Below are 21,159 nucleotides of genomic sequence, written 5' to 3' on the forward strand. Positions count from 1 at the left end.
AAACTGTGTGCAGAATTTATTCATAAATTCTCTCGGAAATTAGGATATATATACTATTTTCTTAAGATCTCAGAGGTGAAGGTTACTTCATTGACAGATGTAATGAGGAAGGAGAGGGGTTGGGGGGGGGGGGGGGTGGGGGGCTGGGGGGTGGGGGAGCGAGGAGGAATATAGTGAAAGGAGAAACATAAGATGGAAGTAGCATTTGTAGTGCTATCTGTGATTTTCAGAGCATATTTCATGCAGTCATTATATTTACATGTCCTGTAATACTAACTTGCTTGGTCCACGAGAGAGCACAGCACTGTACAGCAGAAGCATCATTCCTGGTCCTGTCTCTTCCTGAAACTGAGAAATTTCCATTTTTAACATTAAATAGACAGAAGTGGCAGTCCTGATGAGTAATTTTTTCCTGCAAAGTCACCAACTGCATTTAAAACTACAAGAACAAGAATTTTTTTTAAACATTAACTACACTGTCATCCTTAGTTGCAACTTTTCTTTTACACTTCACCTTCACATTATTGACCAACAATAGGTACTCGTTGTTTACTGATCATAGATGTAAAAAGGATGTTTCTTAATCATGGTATAAAGTTGCCTGGAGATTTAAAAGTAATCAGAACATTTCTTCAGACTATCAATGAGAGATGACAGAGATCTGAAAAAGCAGTAAGAGACAGCAAAGTGTCAAATGTTCACACTTTCAACATAGAAATTGGTTTTCCCTCTTTTACAACTAAACCACAGCACTTCTCGTGTCTTTAAACACACGGAACTGGAAAATGCTTATCACATTAGTTTTTCCCTTATGTTTAAAGGTGTTGCACCATGGTTTGGAGTCCACATCAAACTTTAGGGTTTATGGTAGTTTTACCATTAAAGGTGTTTGCTTCCCCAAGAAATAAAATTTCATTTTTACCCTTTTCTTCCCTTCAGATAATCCTACAGTGGCTTTATTCAAATGGTTAGTAGTGGTGGGGATTCCTTCATTATTGTGTACTTCTATGTATGCAGGAAATGTTGCCAGTTACTGTACAACTATAACACTAATAAGGTATTACAACTAATTTGTGCTCTGATGCTTGATGAGGAGGTGGTATTATTTTCTATTTCTGTGGCTCTGATAGAAATTAGAATTAATGTCTGTGATTTTATCTTCTGTTCTTAAGGCTTAATATTTAACATTTACATCTGTACTCTGCACACCACCATGTTGTTTATGGGAGAGGGTACATCCCACTGTACCAGTTATTGAGTTTTTTTCCGTTCCACACACACATATGGAGCACAGGAAGAACGATTGTCTGAATGCCTCTGTGCTTGCAGTAATTATTTTAATCTGATCCTCATGATCTCTATGTGAGCAATACATAGGGGATTGTTTTATCTATTTCTAGGGTCATCATTTAAATCCGGGTCTTGAAACTTTAATAGACTTTCTCAGGATAGTTACATCTGTCATCAAGAGTGTTCTGGTTCAGTTCATTCAGTATCTTTGTGACACTCACCCATGGATTAAACAAACATGTGACCATTCATGTTGCCCTTCTATGTGTACATTCAACATCTCCTGTTAGTCCTTTTTTGTATGGGTCCCGCACACTTGAGCAATATTCTAGAATGAGTCATATTAGTGATTTGTAAGCAATTTCCTTTGTAGACTGATTCCATTTCCCCCGTATTCTACCAATAAACCAAAGTCTACCACATGCTTTATCTATGACTATCCATTTTATATCCCTACAAAGTGTTACACTTAGGTGTTTGAGTTGACCAATTCCAGCAGTGACTCATTGATATTATGGTCATAGGATTTTATGATTTTTTGTTTTATGAAGTGCACAATTTTACATTTCTGAACATTTAAGGCAAGTTGCCAATCTTTGCACCACTTGAAAATCTTATCAAGATCTGGCTGAATATTTATGCAGCTTCTTTCAGATAGTATTTCATTATAGATGACTGCATCATTTGTGAACAGCCTGATGTTACTATTAATATTGTCTGCAAGGTCATTAATATATAACATGAACTGCAAGGGTCTGAACACACTTCCCTGGGGGACATCCAAAGTAACTTCTACATCTGACAATAACTCTCCATCCAAGATAACATGCTGCATCCTCCCAACAAAAAAGTCCTCAGTCCAGCCACAAATTTCACTTGGTACCCCACATGATCATACTCTTGACAACAAGCATAGGAATGGTACTGAATCAAATGCTTTTTGCAAATCAAGAAATACTGCATCTACCTGACTGCCTTCATCAAAACCTTTCAGTATGTCATGTGAGAAAAGTGTGATTTGAGTTTCACGTGATTGATGATTTTAGAATCTCCACTCTTTGGCACTGAGGAGGTCATTCTGTTCAAGGTACCTCATATTCTTTGAGCTCAGAATATGTTCTAAGATTTTACAACAACTCAGTATCAAGGATATTGGACAGTAGTTTTGTGGATCACTTCTACTACCCTTCCTGTATATCGGTGTGACCTCAAGAACTGGACACTATTTTTTGTTCAGGTGATTCAGGAGATTATAGTTAGAAGAGCAGCTAATTCAGCCACAAATTCAGTAAAGAATCTGACAGGGATTGCATCAGAACCTGGAGATTTGTCCAATTTTGACAATTTCATCTGTTTCTCAACACCACTGACACTAATACTTATGTCATTCATCTTTTCAGTTGTATGAGGATTAAGGTGGGTCAATTCTCCCAGGTTTTCCTTTGCACAGAAACATTTGAAAATGGAATTAAGCAATTCAGCTTTCACTTTGCTACCTTTAATTTCAGTTCTTGTCATATTTGCTAGGGACTGTACACTAACTTTAGTACTGCTAACAGCCATTACATATGATCAGAATTTCTTTGTGTTCTGTGAAAGATCATTTGACAATATTCTGCTACAGTAGTCATTGAAGGCATCACACATTGCTCTCTTGACAGCCAAATGCATTTCTTTCAGCATCTTTCTATCTATAGCCCTATGCTTTGTTGTACACCTATTATAGATCAATCTATGGTTCCTCACAAGTTTTTTTTAGGGTGATTATTCCAAGGAGGTTCTTTCTTAATATGAACTGTCCTACTGGGTACATATCTATCCAGTGCATGGGAGGGGCAGCTTCTGAGGTAGTGTTGCTGTGCCGTGGCACCACTTGTATAAAAAAGAAAGAAAGAGAAATCTATGTGAACTGCGCTTAAAACCTTGTTTCAGAGTATGTATTTTCTGATTTGAAGAGTCACGTTTTGCCACACATGCTCTTGCGTTAGTTTTCTGAAGCTTGGAGCCAACTGCAGATTGGCTCTGTCTGTCCTCATAAGCGCTGTTTGAAAGGCTTGGCTGTTGGTTTCTGACTCAGAGCTTTCCACTCCTTCTGCCAGAGAGCAGTAAAGTGCAGGACCTATAGAAGCACAATTTGGCATCTAGCTATCATGTTAGAATACATTGGGGCGCAAATTTCTTGTAATCCAGTTTTACAAGAGCAGTAAAGTGCAGGACCTATAGAAGCACAATTTGCCATCTAGCGATCATGTTAGAATACATCGGGGTGCAAATTTCTTGTAATCCAGTTTTACAATCTTTCTGCAAGTTAATACAAATGCATCCCTAAACACTAATTAATGCTTAATTAAATCAAATACAGAATAATACACTTAAATAATGTTATAAATAGCTATATGTAATTTTAATATAATTATGCCCTTAGATTTTGCAACTATGAGGCATTACTTCAATACTGGTATATTTCACAACAGCATGGCTATTGCTACAGAACAAAATAACTAATGGATCCACCACCCATTGAGCATCTGTTTTTCAAACAAAGGTGAAGTATTTCTATTTATACTCATTATGTTCGTGTGATACAGTTCTGTACAAATACATTGTAGTTATTGCGAGGTCAGGTAATTGACCGTACATAGTTGTCTGCACAGTGTTATCTGCAAGGGAAAATTCAGTTGACTGAAAATAACAAACATGGGCAAAGTAAATGAGTTATTAAAAATGCCATTTAGCAACAGGACTCTCAGATTAAAAATGCTAGGTAGGCCACTCCCAAATCAATCTGTATCAGCAAACAAAAAATTGATGCCATAAGTTCAATCCAGAAATTTACCAAAAGAAGAAACAGATTTGTAGTTGTGAAGAAAGCACTGCTGTATTTTGTTTTCCTTGTGTGTTATTTGCAGGAGATGTTCATTGGTGTAAGACCAGAATAATTGATATTGGGCAAATATGGTCTAAAATGAAAGTACATGAAATGTCAAAGTGACACATGAATAATGTGCTTAGTCTTTCATTTCTATGCAAAACCAACATTCAGCAGAAATTAGATTTGTAATATAGACAAAAAATTGACAGCCACAACAAATGTGTGCAAAAGAGTAAACTGTATTCGGTTCTGTGGTGCTTTGGAATTGGCTATCAGGGGCCATGATGAATCTGATACCTCTCCAAATAAGGGGGTTTTCATGAGCTAATTCAGTTCAGCACAGAAGTGGATAAAGATCTTCAAGTTCATCTCATTCAAGCATCAGTGATCAAAGGCGTTTCTATGACTGTTCAGAACAAACTACTGCAATGTGCATTCGAAGTGTACTATGATGAAGTTTATAAGGAAATAAAATGCACTGATTATGTTGCAATAATCGTGGATGAAAGCACATATGTGTCTTGTGAATTTCAGTTGGTTATTGTTTTGCATTATGTTGTTGCGGGAAAACCTGTTAAAAGATTTTGGAACTTTGTTAATCCAGAAAGTCAGAATGCTCATACTATAGCTGAAGTATTCTGAAAGAAATTGAACCATTAATTGGCAATGATCAAGCAAAACTAATAGCTCAGAGTTACGATGGTGCAAACTGTATGAATGGCAAGTTGAACGGGGTTCAGAAATTAATTAAAGACAAATATCCAAATGCAAACTGCATCCATCATTATGCGCTCAGTTCAACCTTATGTCTATGGCAGTCTCTTGAGAGCTGAATCTCAGGATAGGGCAGGATAAGATTACGATTGTGGATGGGGCCACAATCAGTTACTCTCGGTTGCATAACAAATATGTAAACTTTATTTAAAGAAATTAGGATTTTAAAACAATCTCTTAAAACACACACACACACACACACACAATTGACTGCATGATGGCTGAAGGCCTTATCACAGGGGGAGGGAAATCCTTAATTTTTGGGGTGAAGGCCACCAACAATAACCTCAAACAACAAACGGCTGAAGGCCTGAATTAGAAGTCAGAAGAACAATTCCAAATAGCACATATTAAGGTAAATACTTTGTTTTAAAACAAACTGTAACACAGCTGAAAGCCTTATTATAAAAGAAGTGAAATTATTACTCTGCTGAAGGCCACAAACAATTTCAAATAACAAACAGCTGATGGCCTGAATTAGAAGTCAGAAAATATTTCCAACTAGCACACATCTCAACAAATACCTTGTTTTTAAAACAAGTTTGTTTTTAAAAAAAACTTATTGTAGCATGGCTGAAGGCCTTATTATGAAAGAAGTGAAATTATTTCGTGGCTGAAGGCCACTACAACTTAAAATCACAAACGGGTGAAGGCCTGAATTAGAAGTCAGAAATAACAATTCCAAATGGCACACATTTCAACACATACTTTGCTTTTAAAACAAGTTTTCTTTAAAAAAAAAAACTTATTGTAACATGGCTGAAAGCCTTATCACCAAAGAAGTGGAATTATTGCTCAGCTGAAGGCCACACAAACAATAATTAGAAAATTACAAATATCCTTAAAACAAACATCACAATCTAAGGAATCAGGACAAGCGGTTCTCAGCAAGTGTTCCAAGGGTCAGCCTCAAACATAAGGTAAGGTGAGACAGGCAGCCAAGAGTTGTACTCACGTAACAGGATGGTAACTCAAAACTAGGGGCAGCTTAAGTGCCAACTGACAGACCAACCCATCTGCCTAACGTCCAATCACTGGTACAATGATGGAATATTTTTAGGCAAGGGTGAAGAGACAGACAGCACTACGTCTTCAGAAAACACCCAAGGCCAAAGGAAACACTAGAACCAAGGTAGACCTTAAAAAAAAATTGCAGAGTACAATACAAGAGGCTGTCGAACTACACGCTGTGTCGGGCAGCATCAACATGATGAGAAAAGGTACACTGCCGGAAAAGTACGCTAACCTCCAAGGCAGGTAACTGGGGCCTTAGCGGCCACAAGGCAGAAAATACCGCTGGTTGCACTTTGCTAATGTTGTGTCTAGACAAGACAGCCTAGACACAATGAGAGGAAGCCGACAGGCACGCGCTAAGCCAAAGAGGGTGCGTGAGGTCTGAAACAGGATACGTAATGATTGCTATAAAGAAAAGTACATAGCTTCTGTAATACTTAACTTTAATCCATCCTTGTGGTACATCTGGAGATTGTGGCGATACAAGTGAGACTCTTTAGATACATGCAATGTTACTAATGGTGCCTTGCTAGGTCGTAGCCATGGACTTAGCTGAAGGCTATTCTAACTATCTGCTCGGCAAAGGAGCGAGGCTTCATCAGTGTAGTCGCTAGCAAAGTCGTCCGTACAACTGGGGCGAGTGTTAGTCGGTATCTTGAGACCTGCCTTGTGGTGGCACTCGGTCTGCGATCACACAGTGGCGACACGCAGGTCCGATATGTACTAATGGACCGCGGCCGATTTAAAGCTACCACCTAGCAAGTGTGGTGTCTGGCGGTGACACCACATTAACCCATCCTCGTTGCCAAAAATTGCTGTGTCTAGACAAGACAGCCTAGACACAATGAGAGGAAGCTGACAGGCACGCGCTAAGCCAAAGAGGGTGCGTGAGGTCTGAAACAGGATACGTAATGATTGCTATAAAGAAAAGTACGTAGCTTCTGTAATACTTAACTTTAATCCATCCTTGTGGTACATCTGGAGATTGTGGCGATACAAGTGAGACTCTTTAGATACATGCAATGTTACTAATGGTGCCTTGCTAGGTCGTAGCCATGGACTTAGCTGAAGGCTATTCTAACTATCTGCTCGGCAAAGGAGCGAGGCTTCGTCAGTGTAGTCGCTAGCAAAGTCGTCCGTACAACTGGGGCGAGTGCTAGTCGGTATCTCGAGACCTGCCTTGTGGTGGCGCTCGGTCTGCGATCACACAGTGGCGACACGCGGGTCCGACATGTACTAATGGACCGCGGCCGATTTAAAGCTACCACCTAGCAAGTGTGGTGTCTGGCAGTGACACCACAGCTAATAAGAATAATATTAAATTCAATAATGAATAACAAATAGAGAAAGACGGCTGCAATATTTCACCACCTCGAAATACTTCACTCGTTGCCAGGCTCAGCGGCCCTGGGAGCAACAACCTGCCGACCAAAGGCGAGATCTCAGAATAGTCGAGGTTGCATTAGCAGTTAACTCTTCACTCAACTTAAATGTCCAGGGTCGGTGTGCAATGAAGTCATTGCTCTCACAACTACCCCTCCTCGATCTGGCAGTGGCCCCGGCTAGCCCTCATGCTGCACGGACCTGCTCGCTGCTGCAGCCCAAACCAACCTGATGTCTGTTCGCAACTCCCCAATAAATCCAGTACTCAAACAGCATTAAAATAACTGCTCATTCAAAACCACAAGATATGCACAGATCTGGGAAAATAATTCCACCAACAACTCACAACACTAAAATCAGTCACTGTGAAACAACACAGATGAGTTATAAGTTGGCACAAACACAGAGAAGCCAGAAGTGATCGGAAGACCAAATGCACATTGTCTGCTGTGACGACCAACCGAATGACCAACCAACGGTCATACCCACTCAAGTCGGCACGGGAAAGATCCCAGTATAAATCGTCAATTGACAACTTATTGCCACGAAGTACTTCGAAGGGTGGACACACACACACACACACACACACACACACACATACACACACACAAGTGAAAGTTGCACTACTCGAATATCACAATTGAATCAACTAAAACTTGCTGAATCTGATCCTTGACGTGGTCATGCACTCTCATGAGCACATTCTTCCAGCTGACAGTGCATGTGTGTCACCAGCGGTTGGGCGAGTACTGGCTGTCCGGACCTCACTGCTGCTCCATCCCAACAGAACTAGCTATACACATGACGATCCGGAAATTCTAGAGGCCTCTCCAAATATGGTACCACAGTATGCGCTATAGATAAGCGCTGCTGCTGCCACGCGTGGACAGGCAGGGTGAGCAAACGTAGTGGTGTCAGTGAACGCACTAAGGAAATGAGACGGCACTATCACTATTACAAGATGCCAAACTATGAACGGCATCACCACGGGTCGCACACAGCTCACCTCTGTTAATCACAAAGCCTGCATCTTTTTTGCACACCATTCAGGTATTTCTTCTATCTTTTCTAACTCACCACAGAGTTCAAAAGTGTTGCATAGCATTATTCAAAAAAGCTTGCCGCATGTGTGTGATGAGATGGAATTACCATTCGCGAGTAGTAAAATATGTTTTTGAAAGCAGGGAAAAATCTTATTGCTGTTATGGAATTCACTGAAACAAATGAGAACATAAGACTATCTTCTACTATTGAAAAAACTGGTTTATACAAACAAAGACTGCGAGATAATGAATTCATTTTCTTGCTATCATTTTTCTATAAGATAATGCCTCATGCAGATGTACTTTTTAATCAGCTTCAGAAGAAGATAACTGAACTGACCCAGCAATGTAGGACAACCAGAACTTTGAAGCGGTAATGCAAAACATCAGAGATGACGTTGGCTCCATCCTTAATGAGATTAGTTTCGAAAATGATGTAATGCTGCCTGCCAAGAAGCCACGGGTTCTTGATGGGCATAAAAAAAGAGATGCTTTGGAAGTGCGTGATGCCATCCTTTCTGAAATAAAATTATGTTTTCAGTTCACTGGACACCTCATTGCAGCCAACTTATTTGATGTAAATCAGTTTGACAAATACATCACAAAATTTCCAGACAAATACTTTGAAATTAAAGACACATATACATTTCTGGATAAAAGAAAGTTGAAGGGTGAGCTTCAAGTCTTCTATGCTAGGCCTGAGTTGAGAGTAGTTGCTGATGCAGTTCTTTTGCTGATTGTAGAGGATGAACTTCATGACACATTCGACGAGACTGTTAAAGATTTGAAACTGCTAATCACGACGCCTATCTCGACATCAGAAGCTGAGTGGGGCTTTTCAATGCTCAAGAGAATTAAAACATTACTACAAAACACCATGAAAGAAGACCAACTGAGTACCTTAGGGATGCTATCCTGTGAAAAGTCATTTGTGTGCAAAATTGAACGTTTCAGTCTGAGATGACAGATTTATTTGCCAACAAGAAGGAGTGATGAATCGATTTACAATATCGTTCCTACTAATTATTTTGAAGCTGTCTTCCCAAAGTCACAGAGTTGCTGCTTTTGGTGAATACAATGCTTTTGGTATTAAATGTTGATAGTTTAATTAAATTTGCTTTGCAAAATTCAGATTACAAGTTCGAATAATTTATATACGTTCTATTATTCCTTGTACTGGGACTCATTTTATAGTGGACACTTTTCTGGCAGTCAGCCATGAACATAAAACAAATGAGGAGTTCTGGCTGTTAATGGGAGAAGAGCAGAGTGACGGGACAAGCTGCGCTTCCCTCTCAGAGGGCTGGCAGCCCATGTCCGTTCTGACTTCTGTGCACCTGGGAAGGCAGAATCAATGTAATTATGTACATATGGATCACTGATTCCATCTGGTGTTGTGAGACTCATATTTGAACCCTGTGACAGAGCAAGATTGCTCTTTGCGCTCATTCCAAAAATAAGAAAAGGAAACAACCAGCAAGCACAACTCGAAGCAAAGCGGAGCACATAAATCATTTGGTAATGGCTAGAGCGCAATTGTTAGCCGTAGTTGGTGGTGTCGTTACGAGGTAATTCAGGCCCGATCTCCAGCAGTATCTTAAGCAACTATACATCAAAACACCCCCTGCTTATGACTGCCACATAAAAGTGACTGAACATACCCTGTGAGGAGGGAAGAATTGTGCTGTCGATCAATCTCTTACTGTGCATAAGAATGGTGCTTTTGTAATAAGTGTTTATTTCTGTTTACTTATATGTTTTGTTTGATGTAATATCTTATGAAATATATGAATTATCGACAAAATTCCGCCGTGTGCAGTGGCCGCGCGGTTTTAGGTGTCATGTCACGGACTGTGTGGCTCCTCCCGCCAGAGGTTCGAGTTCTCCCTCAGGCATGGGTGTGTGTGTTGTCCTTAGCATAAGTTAGTTTAAGTAGTGTGTAAGTCTAGGGACCAATGACCTCAGCTGTTTGGTCCCTTAGGAATTCACGCACATTTGAACATTTTTGACAAAATTCCATAATACATATGATGCTATGAAACTAAGCTTTTTTTAACACCACCAGTGGAATACCTCCAGCTGCCACTGGTGCATGGTCAACTATTCCTTTAAACTGGAGCCCATAGTTCCTCTAAATGCTCCTGCCCACTGCTCATACTTCCAAGTTCCTTATTAAGATATGGCACTGCTGATTTTTATCTAGTATACTGAACTTATGTATCTTTCTACTTGTATTTGTTGTCCTTTGTACTTTAGTAATCATTGTTGCCACAGTCGCATCATGGTCACTGATACCAGTTTCAGTGTGGACGTCCTCAAATATGTTAGGTCTGTTTGTTGTCATTACATCCAATATATTTCCATCATGAGTGGAGTTCCTAACTATCTGTTCTAGGTATTTTTCAGAGAAGGTATTTAGTACTGTTTCAAAGGATTTCTTATCACGCCCAACACTAAAAAAACTTTAATTTTTCCAGTTCACTGTTGGATAATTGAGTCTTCACCAATGATTACAGTATCACTAGGAAACTTATGTACATATGAACTGAGGTTTTCTCTAAAGTTTTTGTTTAAATGAGGAGATGAGTCTGGTGGGTGATGGAAGGATCCAATTATCATTTTATGTCCATCCGTTATAATTACTCTTGCCCAAACAACTCACATAAAGCTTCAATTTCTATTTTGGTGGATTTGAGTTTCTTGTCTACTGCGACAAATACACCACCTCCATTTCCAATTTGCCTATCCATTTGATATACACTTAAAACTTTCCCCAAAAATCTCACTGCTATCAATTTTGGGTTTCAACCAGCTTTCTGTACCTAATGTTACATGAGCTTCACTGCTTTTCATGTGCACTTCAAACTCTGGCACTTTGTTACAAATACTTTGGCAGTTTACCATTAGGATTTTAATACCTCACCTGTGGGAGGGAATTCTTTCGATCTTATTCTCATACTTCTGGGTTTCTTATAGCTGTTGTTATCTGGATTGGATGGAAAGTTGCCTACTCTAAAAAACTCTAAAAAACCATTGTGTGTGTCTCACACACAGTCAGCTACCTGAGTAGCAGCCTCAGATGTGTTGTGCACATGTGACCAATTTAGGGTAATCCTACAGTTCTCAAACCTATGGCATGAGTCCAGGAAGTGCAGCCCTGCTTGTCATAGAACCTTTGAAGTCTCTGGTTCAGTGCTTCCACTCAACTCGGAACAAAAGGGCCACAAGCAGTTCTGGGGACAATGTCGTAAATTGTGAGCTTTGTTGTAGCTCCATGTGCAAGGCTGGTCTTCTTGACCTTCTCTACCAGTGGCTGGAATGACCCAAGTATGACCGCAGAGCCCAGGAGACATGCATCATTTGTTCCGGCATGTGCCACAGTCCGCACTTGCTTGCTCCCTGTTCCTTCAATGACTGCTGGAGGAGCCCCTTCAACATGTTGAATGAGGCCCCCAGGAATACAAACTGAGTGCACCTGGTGTCCTTTTCTATCCCTTGTTCCCATTTCCCAAAGGGGCAACGTCATTTGCTGTACGTTTGAACTGCCAATAATTAATAGACCCCTGCCCTTTTGCATTTGCCTCCTCTTGATGCCAGACAAAACAGATTTCCTGAAAACAGATGAAGTGAGTCCCACTTACTCAATTTCAGTTCCAGTAAAAGACAGCACCTCAAACTTGTTGATTAGGGGGATCAGTACAACACCTTGAGTCCTCCTTGGTCCCCATCCACCCTGTACAGAACACCTAGATCTACTATTGACATGCCTCTCGCAGTCATGTGGATGAGTAATGACAGATCCTGTACTTTCTGCAGAGGAGGCAGGATACACAGGAGAGTATATTACTTAAGGTACTTGTGGTACCAATATCACAGGTATATGACTCTTGGGAGCTCTTCCATCACACAAATTTGTAGTAATGCCAATTGTTTGATGGTGGTCAGGGCAAGTTCCAGCTGCTTATGAATGTCTACCAACTCATACCTTGTTTAAGAACAGCATTTGCAGTGGGGCTGCATTTCGACCGGTGCAGTGTATTATAATACACAAAACAAGATTTCTATTAAGGCAATACAATAACCTGTGGCAAAAATTACTAGTTTCCTAAAACATTTTGAGGTTAATTATAGTTGTTTGCAAATTCAAAAATGGAGTTAATTTATGATAACTGCAGATAATATATGGGGCTACTCCTCTTTAAGACAAAGCTAGATGTAGACAATATGTATCCAAAACATTCATTATTGAAAAGTTGCTTTGATTAACAGAATGAAACAATATGGCACTGCACTGAAAACAATTGGTGCGTGTGACCAGAATGGCTTATCAGGTGTGCAGAAATGTACAGTTAATCTGTTGATTGATAAAAGTCTTCTCAGGTAATCAGCCGACTGGTGGTGGTGTCATGTTGCAATGTTTCAATGACTTTAATACATATCATCTTCAGAATTCGCCTGAAGATGATAGGTGCAAAACTCATTGAAACTTTGTGACAAGATAACACCACTGCTCCACTGATCACCTTTGAAGATTTTATCTCTGGAATGTGCTGACAAAGGCTGTAGTCACACAATTTGTTGATTATGTGTTTTATACATCACGCACTTGATAAACATTATGATGTGCAACATGCCATTTAATCATAAGCTGCCCACTCTTTTTTTTAAAAAAGGTAACACAAAAAGCATCTGGACAATGTTTTTACAATTTATTATGACAATACTGCAAAAGTTACAACAAAAAATATGACCAACAGCCATGCATACTAGCCACATGTACCAAAAGAATATTCTGATATAAATATCAACGTCAGTATCTGTACAGTTATTTGCATATTATACAGGATGTTCCCAAGGCCATCACCAGCTCTTGCTATGTACCTAGTTGTATAAATACTAATGTTGACACATATATCAGAATGTTTTTATGGGGTGTATATCTGGAAGTTCCCGAACTCAAAAACAAATAAGACATTTCTTCCTCAAATTTATTTTTATTTTTGAGCATAATCTCTTGTAAGCACTCTCAATAATGCTCCCATCTCTCTAACTCATCCAAATAATAGTTAATGTCTTTCTCTGCAAAATAGTTGGTTCTGAAGTGATGGCTTCTTCACTCGACAAAAATTTCTGTTCTCCAAGTTCAACTTTTAGTTGAGGGAACAAAAAAAGTGTAATGAGTAAGGAGGACTGTGAAGCAGTTGAAACTGCAATTTGTGCACTGTTGCCATGGTGACCACTGAGGTATGAGATGGTGTAGAGTGAGAAATGGTGACGCCCAGCAAACAGTCAGCTTTGTCATCCCAAAATTTTCAATCAATATGTGACAAACACATTATTGAGATATGCTCATAGCTTCTGCTATCTCTCTCACCTTAATTCATTAGGTCTCTAGTACCATTTGGTGAACTTGAGCAATGTTGTTATCAGTAGTGGCTATTCCGAACGTTTGTTGTCACCCAAGCCTATGCAACTACATTTAAATTGAGCTGCCCAAAATTTCACAATGGTAAATGAGGGTGCAAAGTCCCCATACGTAGCCTATAACTCATGCTTAATTTGTGTAGGCATATTGCCTTTAAAGAACAAAAATTTTGTGACAGCTCAATACTTGATTTTGTCCATTTTTCACTAAAATACTCACGTTGATTCACTACAGTGAGTGTCAAACAACAATGGCTGAAATTTTTGTGAGTGCCTTACTATACACATACAAACGAATTCCCCAGATTGTGTTCACAGTGCTGGTATCTCCACGTTGAGGTCGGAAACTTTGCAGACTACCCTGGTATGCATGGCTGTTAGTCATGCTATTAATTTTATTTATTATTTCTTATGTATTCCTAGACTTTTGTAGATTTAGTCTTAGCTAACAGAACTTAAGTTTTTACACCACCATTTTTCCATTTATAACAGATCTAAAGAAGGTAAAAGCCGAAACCAGTAATTGTGAATTATACAACCACTGTGATCACAATGGATTGTTACAAATAAAGTGCCATAATATGATTGCAGACTTGTTTACAGACTTCATGTCTTCGGTTGACGTTTGATGTGGGTGTTGGAGTCTACATTGTAAAACATTTTGGAAAGTAATAAGGAGAGAGTGGAATACAGGTTAGAAGCCAACATCTAAAAAGAGAAAATGTTTGCTTGTTTTTGGTAGGTGTAAAAATGGTGGAGCTCTACAGGAGTAGCTCAGACATTTTGTTTTATTTCTTTTGAGTAGAAAGTGTAGGTTGGATATGGTTAGAGCATTTATGGGTTTTTTTCTATGACACAACACCAAGTCAACTGGTGTATTAAGTTTGAAGAATGAATAAGCAGTGGTACAGTATCCCCATGTTATTTTTTGTATATGCATTTACAAAATATTTAAATTAGAGTACCATATGGTCAGGGAACATCACGAGTAATTGAGAGCAATTGGATGCAAATTGGTTTTAAAATATGACTCAAAAGGTTTTGTCAAACAATGGAAAATCCAGGATGGACTAAAGATGATATTATAAAACAGATGGATTACTTCTCACCATGTTGCAAGGATGTCAAGTCACAGATAGGCACAACAAAAAGCTGTCAAACATTCAAGCTTTTGGCCAAAAAGGCCTTCATCGGAATTAGACAAAGCATGCACGCGTGCGCACGTGCACACACACACACACACACACACACACACACACACACACACACGGGCATGCAACTCACCACAGTTTCTGGTTGCTGAGGCCAGACTCAGTGTGTGTGTGTGTGTGTGTGACAATAATCAGTTTTTGACAGAAAATGTAATTGAATAGACAAAAAATCTACTCACCAAGCGGTGGCAGGAGAACACACATATTAAAAAAAGGCTTTATGTATGCAAGCTTTCAGAACCACTGGCTCCTTCTTCTGGCAGAAGGGTTGAAGGAGGAGGAAGAGGGCTGAAAGAATAGGACTGGAGAGGCTTAGGAAAAGGGGTAGAGTTTGGGAAATTCACCCAGAACCTGGGGTCAGGGAAGCCTTACTGGACGGAATGAGAAGGAAAGACTAATTGCTGGGGACTGCATAGAATGAGATTTGAAAAGCTGAGAGCTGAAATGTGGAACACAAGGGAAATATGCAAGATATAGATTACTGCTAAAACATCAAGCATGAGTTAATGTGAGTGAAAAGCTAAGTGCCTTTTATGTAATATAGGTGGGAGGGGGAGGGCAAAAAATAGACAGATCAGAAAGTGAAAGATGTAGAGAACTAAAATGGAGTGAAGAAAGGATTAGTTACTGTGAAAAAAGAAATTCAAGTAAATTAAGGCCAGGTGGGTGGTGAAAACCAAGGACATGTTGTAGTGTTGGTTCCCACCTGCAGTGTTCTGAGAAACTGGTGTCTGGTGGAAGAATCCAGATGGGCCACGTGACTGAGGTCACAACTATCATCTTGTAGAGCATGCTCTGTAACAGGATATCATATGCTGCCAATATACATCCTCAACCTACACCCATTCATCCTATCTGATAAGTTTGTGGTAGTCATGCTGATGTAAAAGGCCGAACAGTGTTTGCATAACTTCTGGTATATGATGTGTTGTTTCACAGGTGGCTCTCCCTTTGATAGTATGTGTTTTGCTAGTTACAGGGCTGGTATAGGTGGCAGTAGGAGGATGCATGGGGCAAGTCTTGCAGTGGTGCTGGTCATAGGGTTAGGAGCCAGAGGGTAGGGAGTAGGAAGCAGAAAGAGCACAGGGTCTGATAGGGATGTTCCAGAGATTAGGAGGGCAATGAAAAGCTATTCTGGTTGTGGTGGGCAAAATCACTGACAGAATGGATCTCATTTCAGGACATGATTTTAGGAAGTCATGGTGTTGTTGAAGTAGCGGATTAATACATTCAACACCAGGATAATACTGTGCTCTGAAGTTGTTTTTTGGAGGGACCACCAGTACAAGGATTGGATGTGATGGCCTGGGAAATCTGCTTTTGAACTAGACTGATGGGGTAATTATGTCCAGTGAAGACTGAGGTGAGAATGATGGTGTATTGCTGTAAAGAGTCTGCATCCAAACAAATACATTTGCCTGGAATGCTAAGGTTCAAATGGTTCAAATGGCTCTAAACACTATGGGCCTTAACATCTGAGGTCAATCAGGCCCCTGGACTTAGAACTACTTAGACCTAACTAAGCTAGGGATATCACATACATCCATGCCCGAGGCAGGATTCGAACCTGTGACCGCGAATGCTAAGGCTGTACCGTAAATCACTTCAAGCAAATGCTGGGATGGTTCCTTTGAAAGGACATGGCCAACTTACTTACCTAATCTGATGGGACCAATGACCTAGCAGTTTGGTCCCCTCCCCCAAATCAACCAACCTCTATGGTGAGGAATGTTTGCCATGGAAAGGATGGAAACTGTTAGAGTGTAAGTACTGTTGTTTGTTAGTACGTTTAATGTGGACAGAAGTGTGTAGCTGGCCTTTGGTGAGCATGGGATCAACATTAAAGAACGTGGCATGGGATTTGGAATAGGGCTATGTGAAATTTATTAAATTTATTTATTATTTGTGAAAATTATACTCCTGATCCCTCCAAAAAACAACTTCATATCATACCATTTGTCACTCAGTGTTATCCTGGTGTGCAATGTATTAATCAGCTACTTTGACAGGGCCGTGATTTCCTAAAAATCAAGCCATGAAATGAAATCCATTCTGCCTAAGATTTTGGCCACCACAACCAGAATAGCTTTTTGTCAATCTCTCAATCTCCACAACATCCATGTCAGACCCCATGCTCCTTCTGCACCCTTTTTCATGCCCTATGTCTCCTAACCCTGTGACAATCTTTGCTGCAAGACTTGCTCTGTGCACCCTCCTAGCATCACTTACACCAACCCTGTGACAGGCAAAACATATACAATCAAAGGGAGAGCCACCTGTGAAAGGACACGTCATATATCAGCTGTTTTGTAAACACTGTTCAGCCCTTCACATCGATGTGACTATCCCCAAGTTATCAGTTAGGATGGATGGGGATAGGCAGAGTCTGTGTACTGACAACACACAATATCCTGTCACAGAGTATGCTCTACAATGTAAAAGTCATGACCTTGGTGCCTGTTTCACCACATGCCGCAACCGGATTCTTCTCCCAGACACCAGTTTCTCAGAACTCCGCAGGTGGAATTAGCACTACAGTGTGTCCTTGGTTCTTGTCACCCATCTAGTCTTAATTTACATTAATTTCTCTGATATCAGCATTTTTTTCACGGTAACTACGCCTTTCTTTACTCCATTTTAGTTTCCTACATCTTTCATTTTCTGACCTGTCTATTTTTTGCTGTTCCCTTCTCACCTCTTGCACTTAGATTTTTACTCTTATTAACTCATGCATGATATTTTAGCAGTAATCTCTGTTTTGAATATTACTCTGTCTTCCACATTTAAGCTATCAGGTTTTCAAATCTCATCCTGTGCAGTCCCCAACATCAGTCTTTCCTTCTCATCCTGTCCGATAATTCTCCCCTGATCCAGGGTTCAGGGTGACTTTCCCTAACTCTACCCCTTTTCCTAAATCTCTCCAGTCCTTTTTCTTCACCTCTCTTCCTTCCCTTAAAACCCTGCTGCCAGAAGAAGGAGCCATTGGATATGAAAGCTTGCATACGTAAGACCTTTATGCTATGTGTATGTTCTTCTGCTGTCATTTGGTGAGTAGAATTTTTATCTGTCCAGTTACATTTTTTATAATCTATCTTTTTCATAATATTGCTATTAATCAAAAGTTTTTGTGTTTTTTAGCCATGAAATAATAATTTATTGCTTTTTGTGATATTTTTAAGCAAAGATAATGCTCATGCAACTAGTGTCATATTAAAATTATGATCATTCGAAATCAGATGAGATATTATCATGTTAGAATTATGATATAACCACATTTACTAATAGAATTCATTATTGATGATAATTTTGATGACTTTGGTAGTACAAGAGCAATTGTATTCGGTGTATCTTGTCAAAGAAGTAATAAAGATCCAAGTGATTTATCATGATGGCATTCAGCAATTATCACTCAATGACTGTAAGCTTAAGAATTTTAGATGGAATTTAACATCTTTAGGAAACCATTGTTTTAACTGGTTTTGATCATTTTGATCTACCTAGGGCATATCGGATATCATCTTCTTCAAAATGCATGGGACAAAATATCACAATAGCTAGTGCAGCGTATTTAATATTAGTTATCACTGCCACATTACATAGCCACCTTAATGAAACAAGAATCAGTATCTGATGTAGTCAATCCAGAAAGGTGACTCAATCCATTAAGGATTAATTACATTCACTCATACAATATTATAGTACTGCTGGTTTATCTTTATTATTCCCTGAAGTGTCATGGATGTGCATCAGCAGAAATAGTAGAGAAAACAGTTTTCAGCAGAATCTGAAATAACGCATAGCAAGGGCATATGTTTCAGAGTAGTTCTCTCTCTCTCTCTATCTCTCTCTCTCTTTCTCTCTCTCTCTCCCTCTTCCCCATCTACTATGACAGTTAGTTTCAGGCAAATTAACAGCTTGAGTTACTTTATAAATTCATACACACAAAAGCAGTACAGATATTTAATGATACACATTCAAGAAACAGAACATTATGGTAAGTGTGAGAACATGGTGAGTGCTTTGGGTAGGGTATTATTTCATTTTATAAGTAAATTCTTAACTTACCATGTAACTATAGCGTTTGATGAAGATCTGTAGGTCCTCTAAGGTGGTAAATTCATACAGGTGCAGCTGCATTGAGAAAGAGAAATTATAGGTGTTATTTATGATTAAGTACATATTTTCTATTAGAAAAATAAATTATAAATCAATTTAATTGTGTATGTAACAATGTGCATGTTCTCCAAAATGTATTCAGTTATGAGTAACCTTTTGGTTTGATCATATTGAAAGAGAAATTTGAGGAAATTAGTGTAGATGAAGTGTTTGTTTGACAGGCCTAAAGCAAGGATATTTTCAATGATATGAAACATAAAAAAAAAAAAAAAATAAAATAAAATAAATACAATATTTCCGAAGACCCTGATATGCTAATTTCTTTCTGTAGATCTTAAGTGTGATAGTGGTCAAACATTTGCACTTTGTTGTTCAACAGTGATTCAGGTTCCCTGCCCAGCCTGAGCATTGATTTGGAGGTTACTTAGGCTTCGTGCCATGGTTGCAGCTGACTCCCATTGAGAGTACCGCCACTGAGGGAATGTCACATGAGCCTGGCCACTGATGTGAGAGTACCAGTAAATACCATAGTCCTGCCATTTGTCCTTTAGTTCCTCTCTATTCTCTGATGCCTTAGGATGCAATATTGATAGTAGAATGATTGAACTTGTCTGTGTTTACTTTTTTGATTTGGGTCAATCACAGGTCTGTTTTGCATGTGCTTATGATGATGTTCATTACTCTATGGTCTTTTCTTCTGGCTAGCCATGCACTTTGTGAACTCTGCCCTCATCACCCATAGCCACTGCCTGTTTGTTCTACAAGTCTCCAAGATACTGCAAGTGTGAGTGATCATAAACTGTGTACTGTCTAGGTGGAGTAGGATAGAAGATATACGTTAATTAAAAAACATTTACATGCATAGGCCTATATACTAAGATACATACGAGGCTCTTATAGTGAAGTATAATCAAACTAAAACCAGTTTATAAGGCTTATCTTGTTACTGCACTGAAGTTGTATCAGAGTATAAAATCATACAGCAGTCATGTTATGTTACATAGTTGATAAATCCTCTTTTTATCTGCATGGGCTCATACACTGATGTGCAAAACTTAAAGACAAAAGTAACATTCGCATGATGTGTCACTGCCAAATAACATTGTCTGATGAAACTTGTACCTTGCATAGAAAGAGCTCCTATAGTATAGTACAGAAGGTAACTGACTGAAGTACACAATGAGATGGACAGAAATTACACTTTTATACTAAGGTAATAATTACACTCAAGTCATCATGATTTATGATGGTCCCCTGGATATTACAAAAGGCAAGACATGGTTCAGTGTGTGATAACCATAGATTGCAGTGCATGTTCTGCAGCATGCTCACATGCTGGCCATGAGGTTGGTGAGGAGTTGTTTTGGTAGGGCATTCCATTCCTCCACCAGCATGGTAGATAATTGCTGGATAGTTGTGAGTGTATGTGATGTGATGCAAAATGTCTTCCCAACACATCTCACACCTGCTCAGTGTCTTAAGAACATTCCACTCATGAATGTCTTCTCATTCTAAGATCTCCTCCACCTGTCTAGTTTGATGCAGTCATGCCTTGTTCCCAGTAAAAATGAAGTCAGGGCCAAATGCTGCCCTGAAAAAATGCACATGGGGAAGAATTAACATGTCACAATAATGTTTACAAGTGAGTGTCAATGCTCAGAGATTTAGAGGTTGGTACACCGATCCAACATTATGCCTCCCCACACCATACCAGCTGGACTACCAAGATAATCATGTTCGACAATGTCCCAGGGTGCATTACATATTCATACTTCTCATCATATTAGGGTACAAATGCACCCAGGAATATTACTGAAAATGATTGTTTTTGTGGTCCAGATGTTTTGGTGTGGGGGTGGGGGAGGCATGTTTCTTGGGGGGGGGGGGGGGGTGTTCACTGACCCTCCAAATCTTCAAACATGGTACGCTTGTGGGCAAGGGCACTCATACTCGAATGCAAGGGGGGCCTCATCACATCCCCTCCTCTGTCTCTCAGGGAAACGAAAAATATAGTGCAGTCAGATGTTTTTCT

The 21,159-nt window shown here is 39.5% G+C and overlaps 1 protein-coding gene across 3 annotated transcripts in view; it reads right to left on the reverse strand.

Moving 5' to 3' along the window:
• Nucleotides 1–21,159, reverse strand: part of LOC126457125 (inactive ubiquitin carboxyl-terminal hydrolase MINDY-4B) — a 496,867-nt gene that overhangs the window by 42,393 nt on the left and 433,315 nt on the right. For all 3 annotated transcript variants that reach the window (XM_050093184.1, XM_050093183.1, XM_050093182.1), the window contains 2 exons: nt 19,077–19,142; nt 278–348 (listed from right to left, as the gene is read on the reverse strand). In XM_050093184.1, coding sequence (XP_049949141.1) covers nt 278–348; nt 19,077–19,142 — 137 coding nt within the window. The remainder of the gene's footprint in view (nt 1–277; nt 349–19,076; nt 19,143–21,159) is intronic.

Source organism: Schistocerca serialis, chromosome 2 (genome assembly GCF_023864345.2).
Source record: "Schistocerca serialis cubense isolate TAMUIC-IGC-003099 chromosome 2, iqSchSeri2.2, whole genome shotgun sequence".
NCBI lineage: Eukaryota > Metazoa > Arthropoda > Insecta > Orthoptera > Acrididae > Schistocerca > Schistocerca serialis.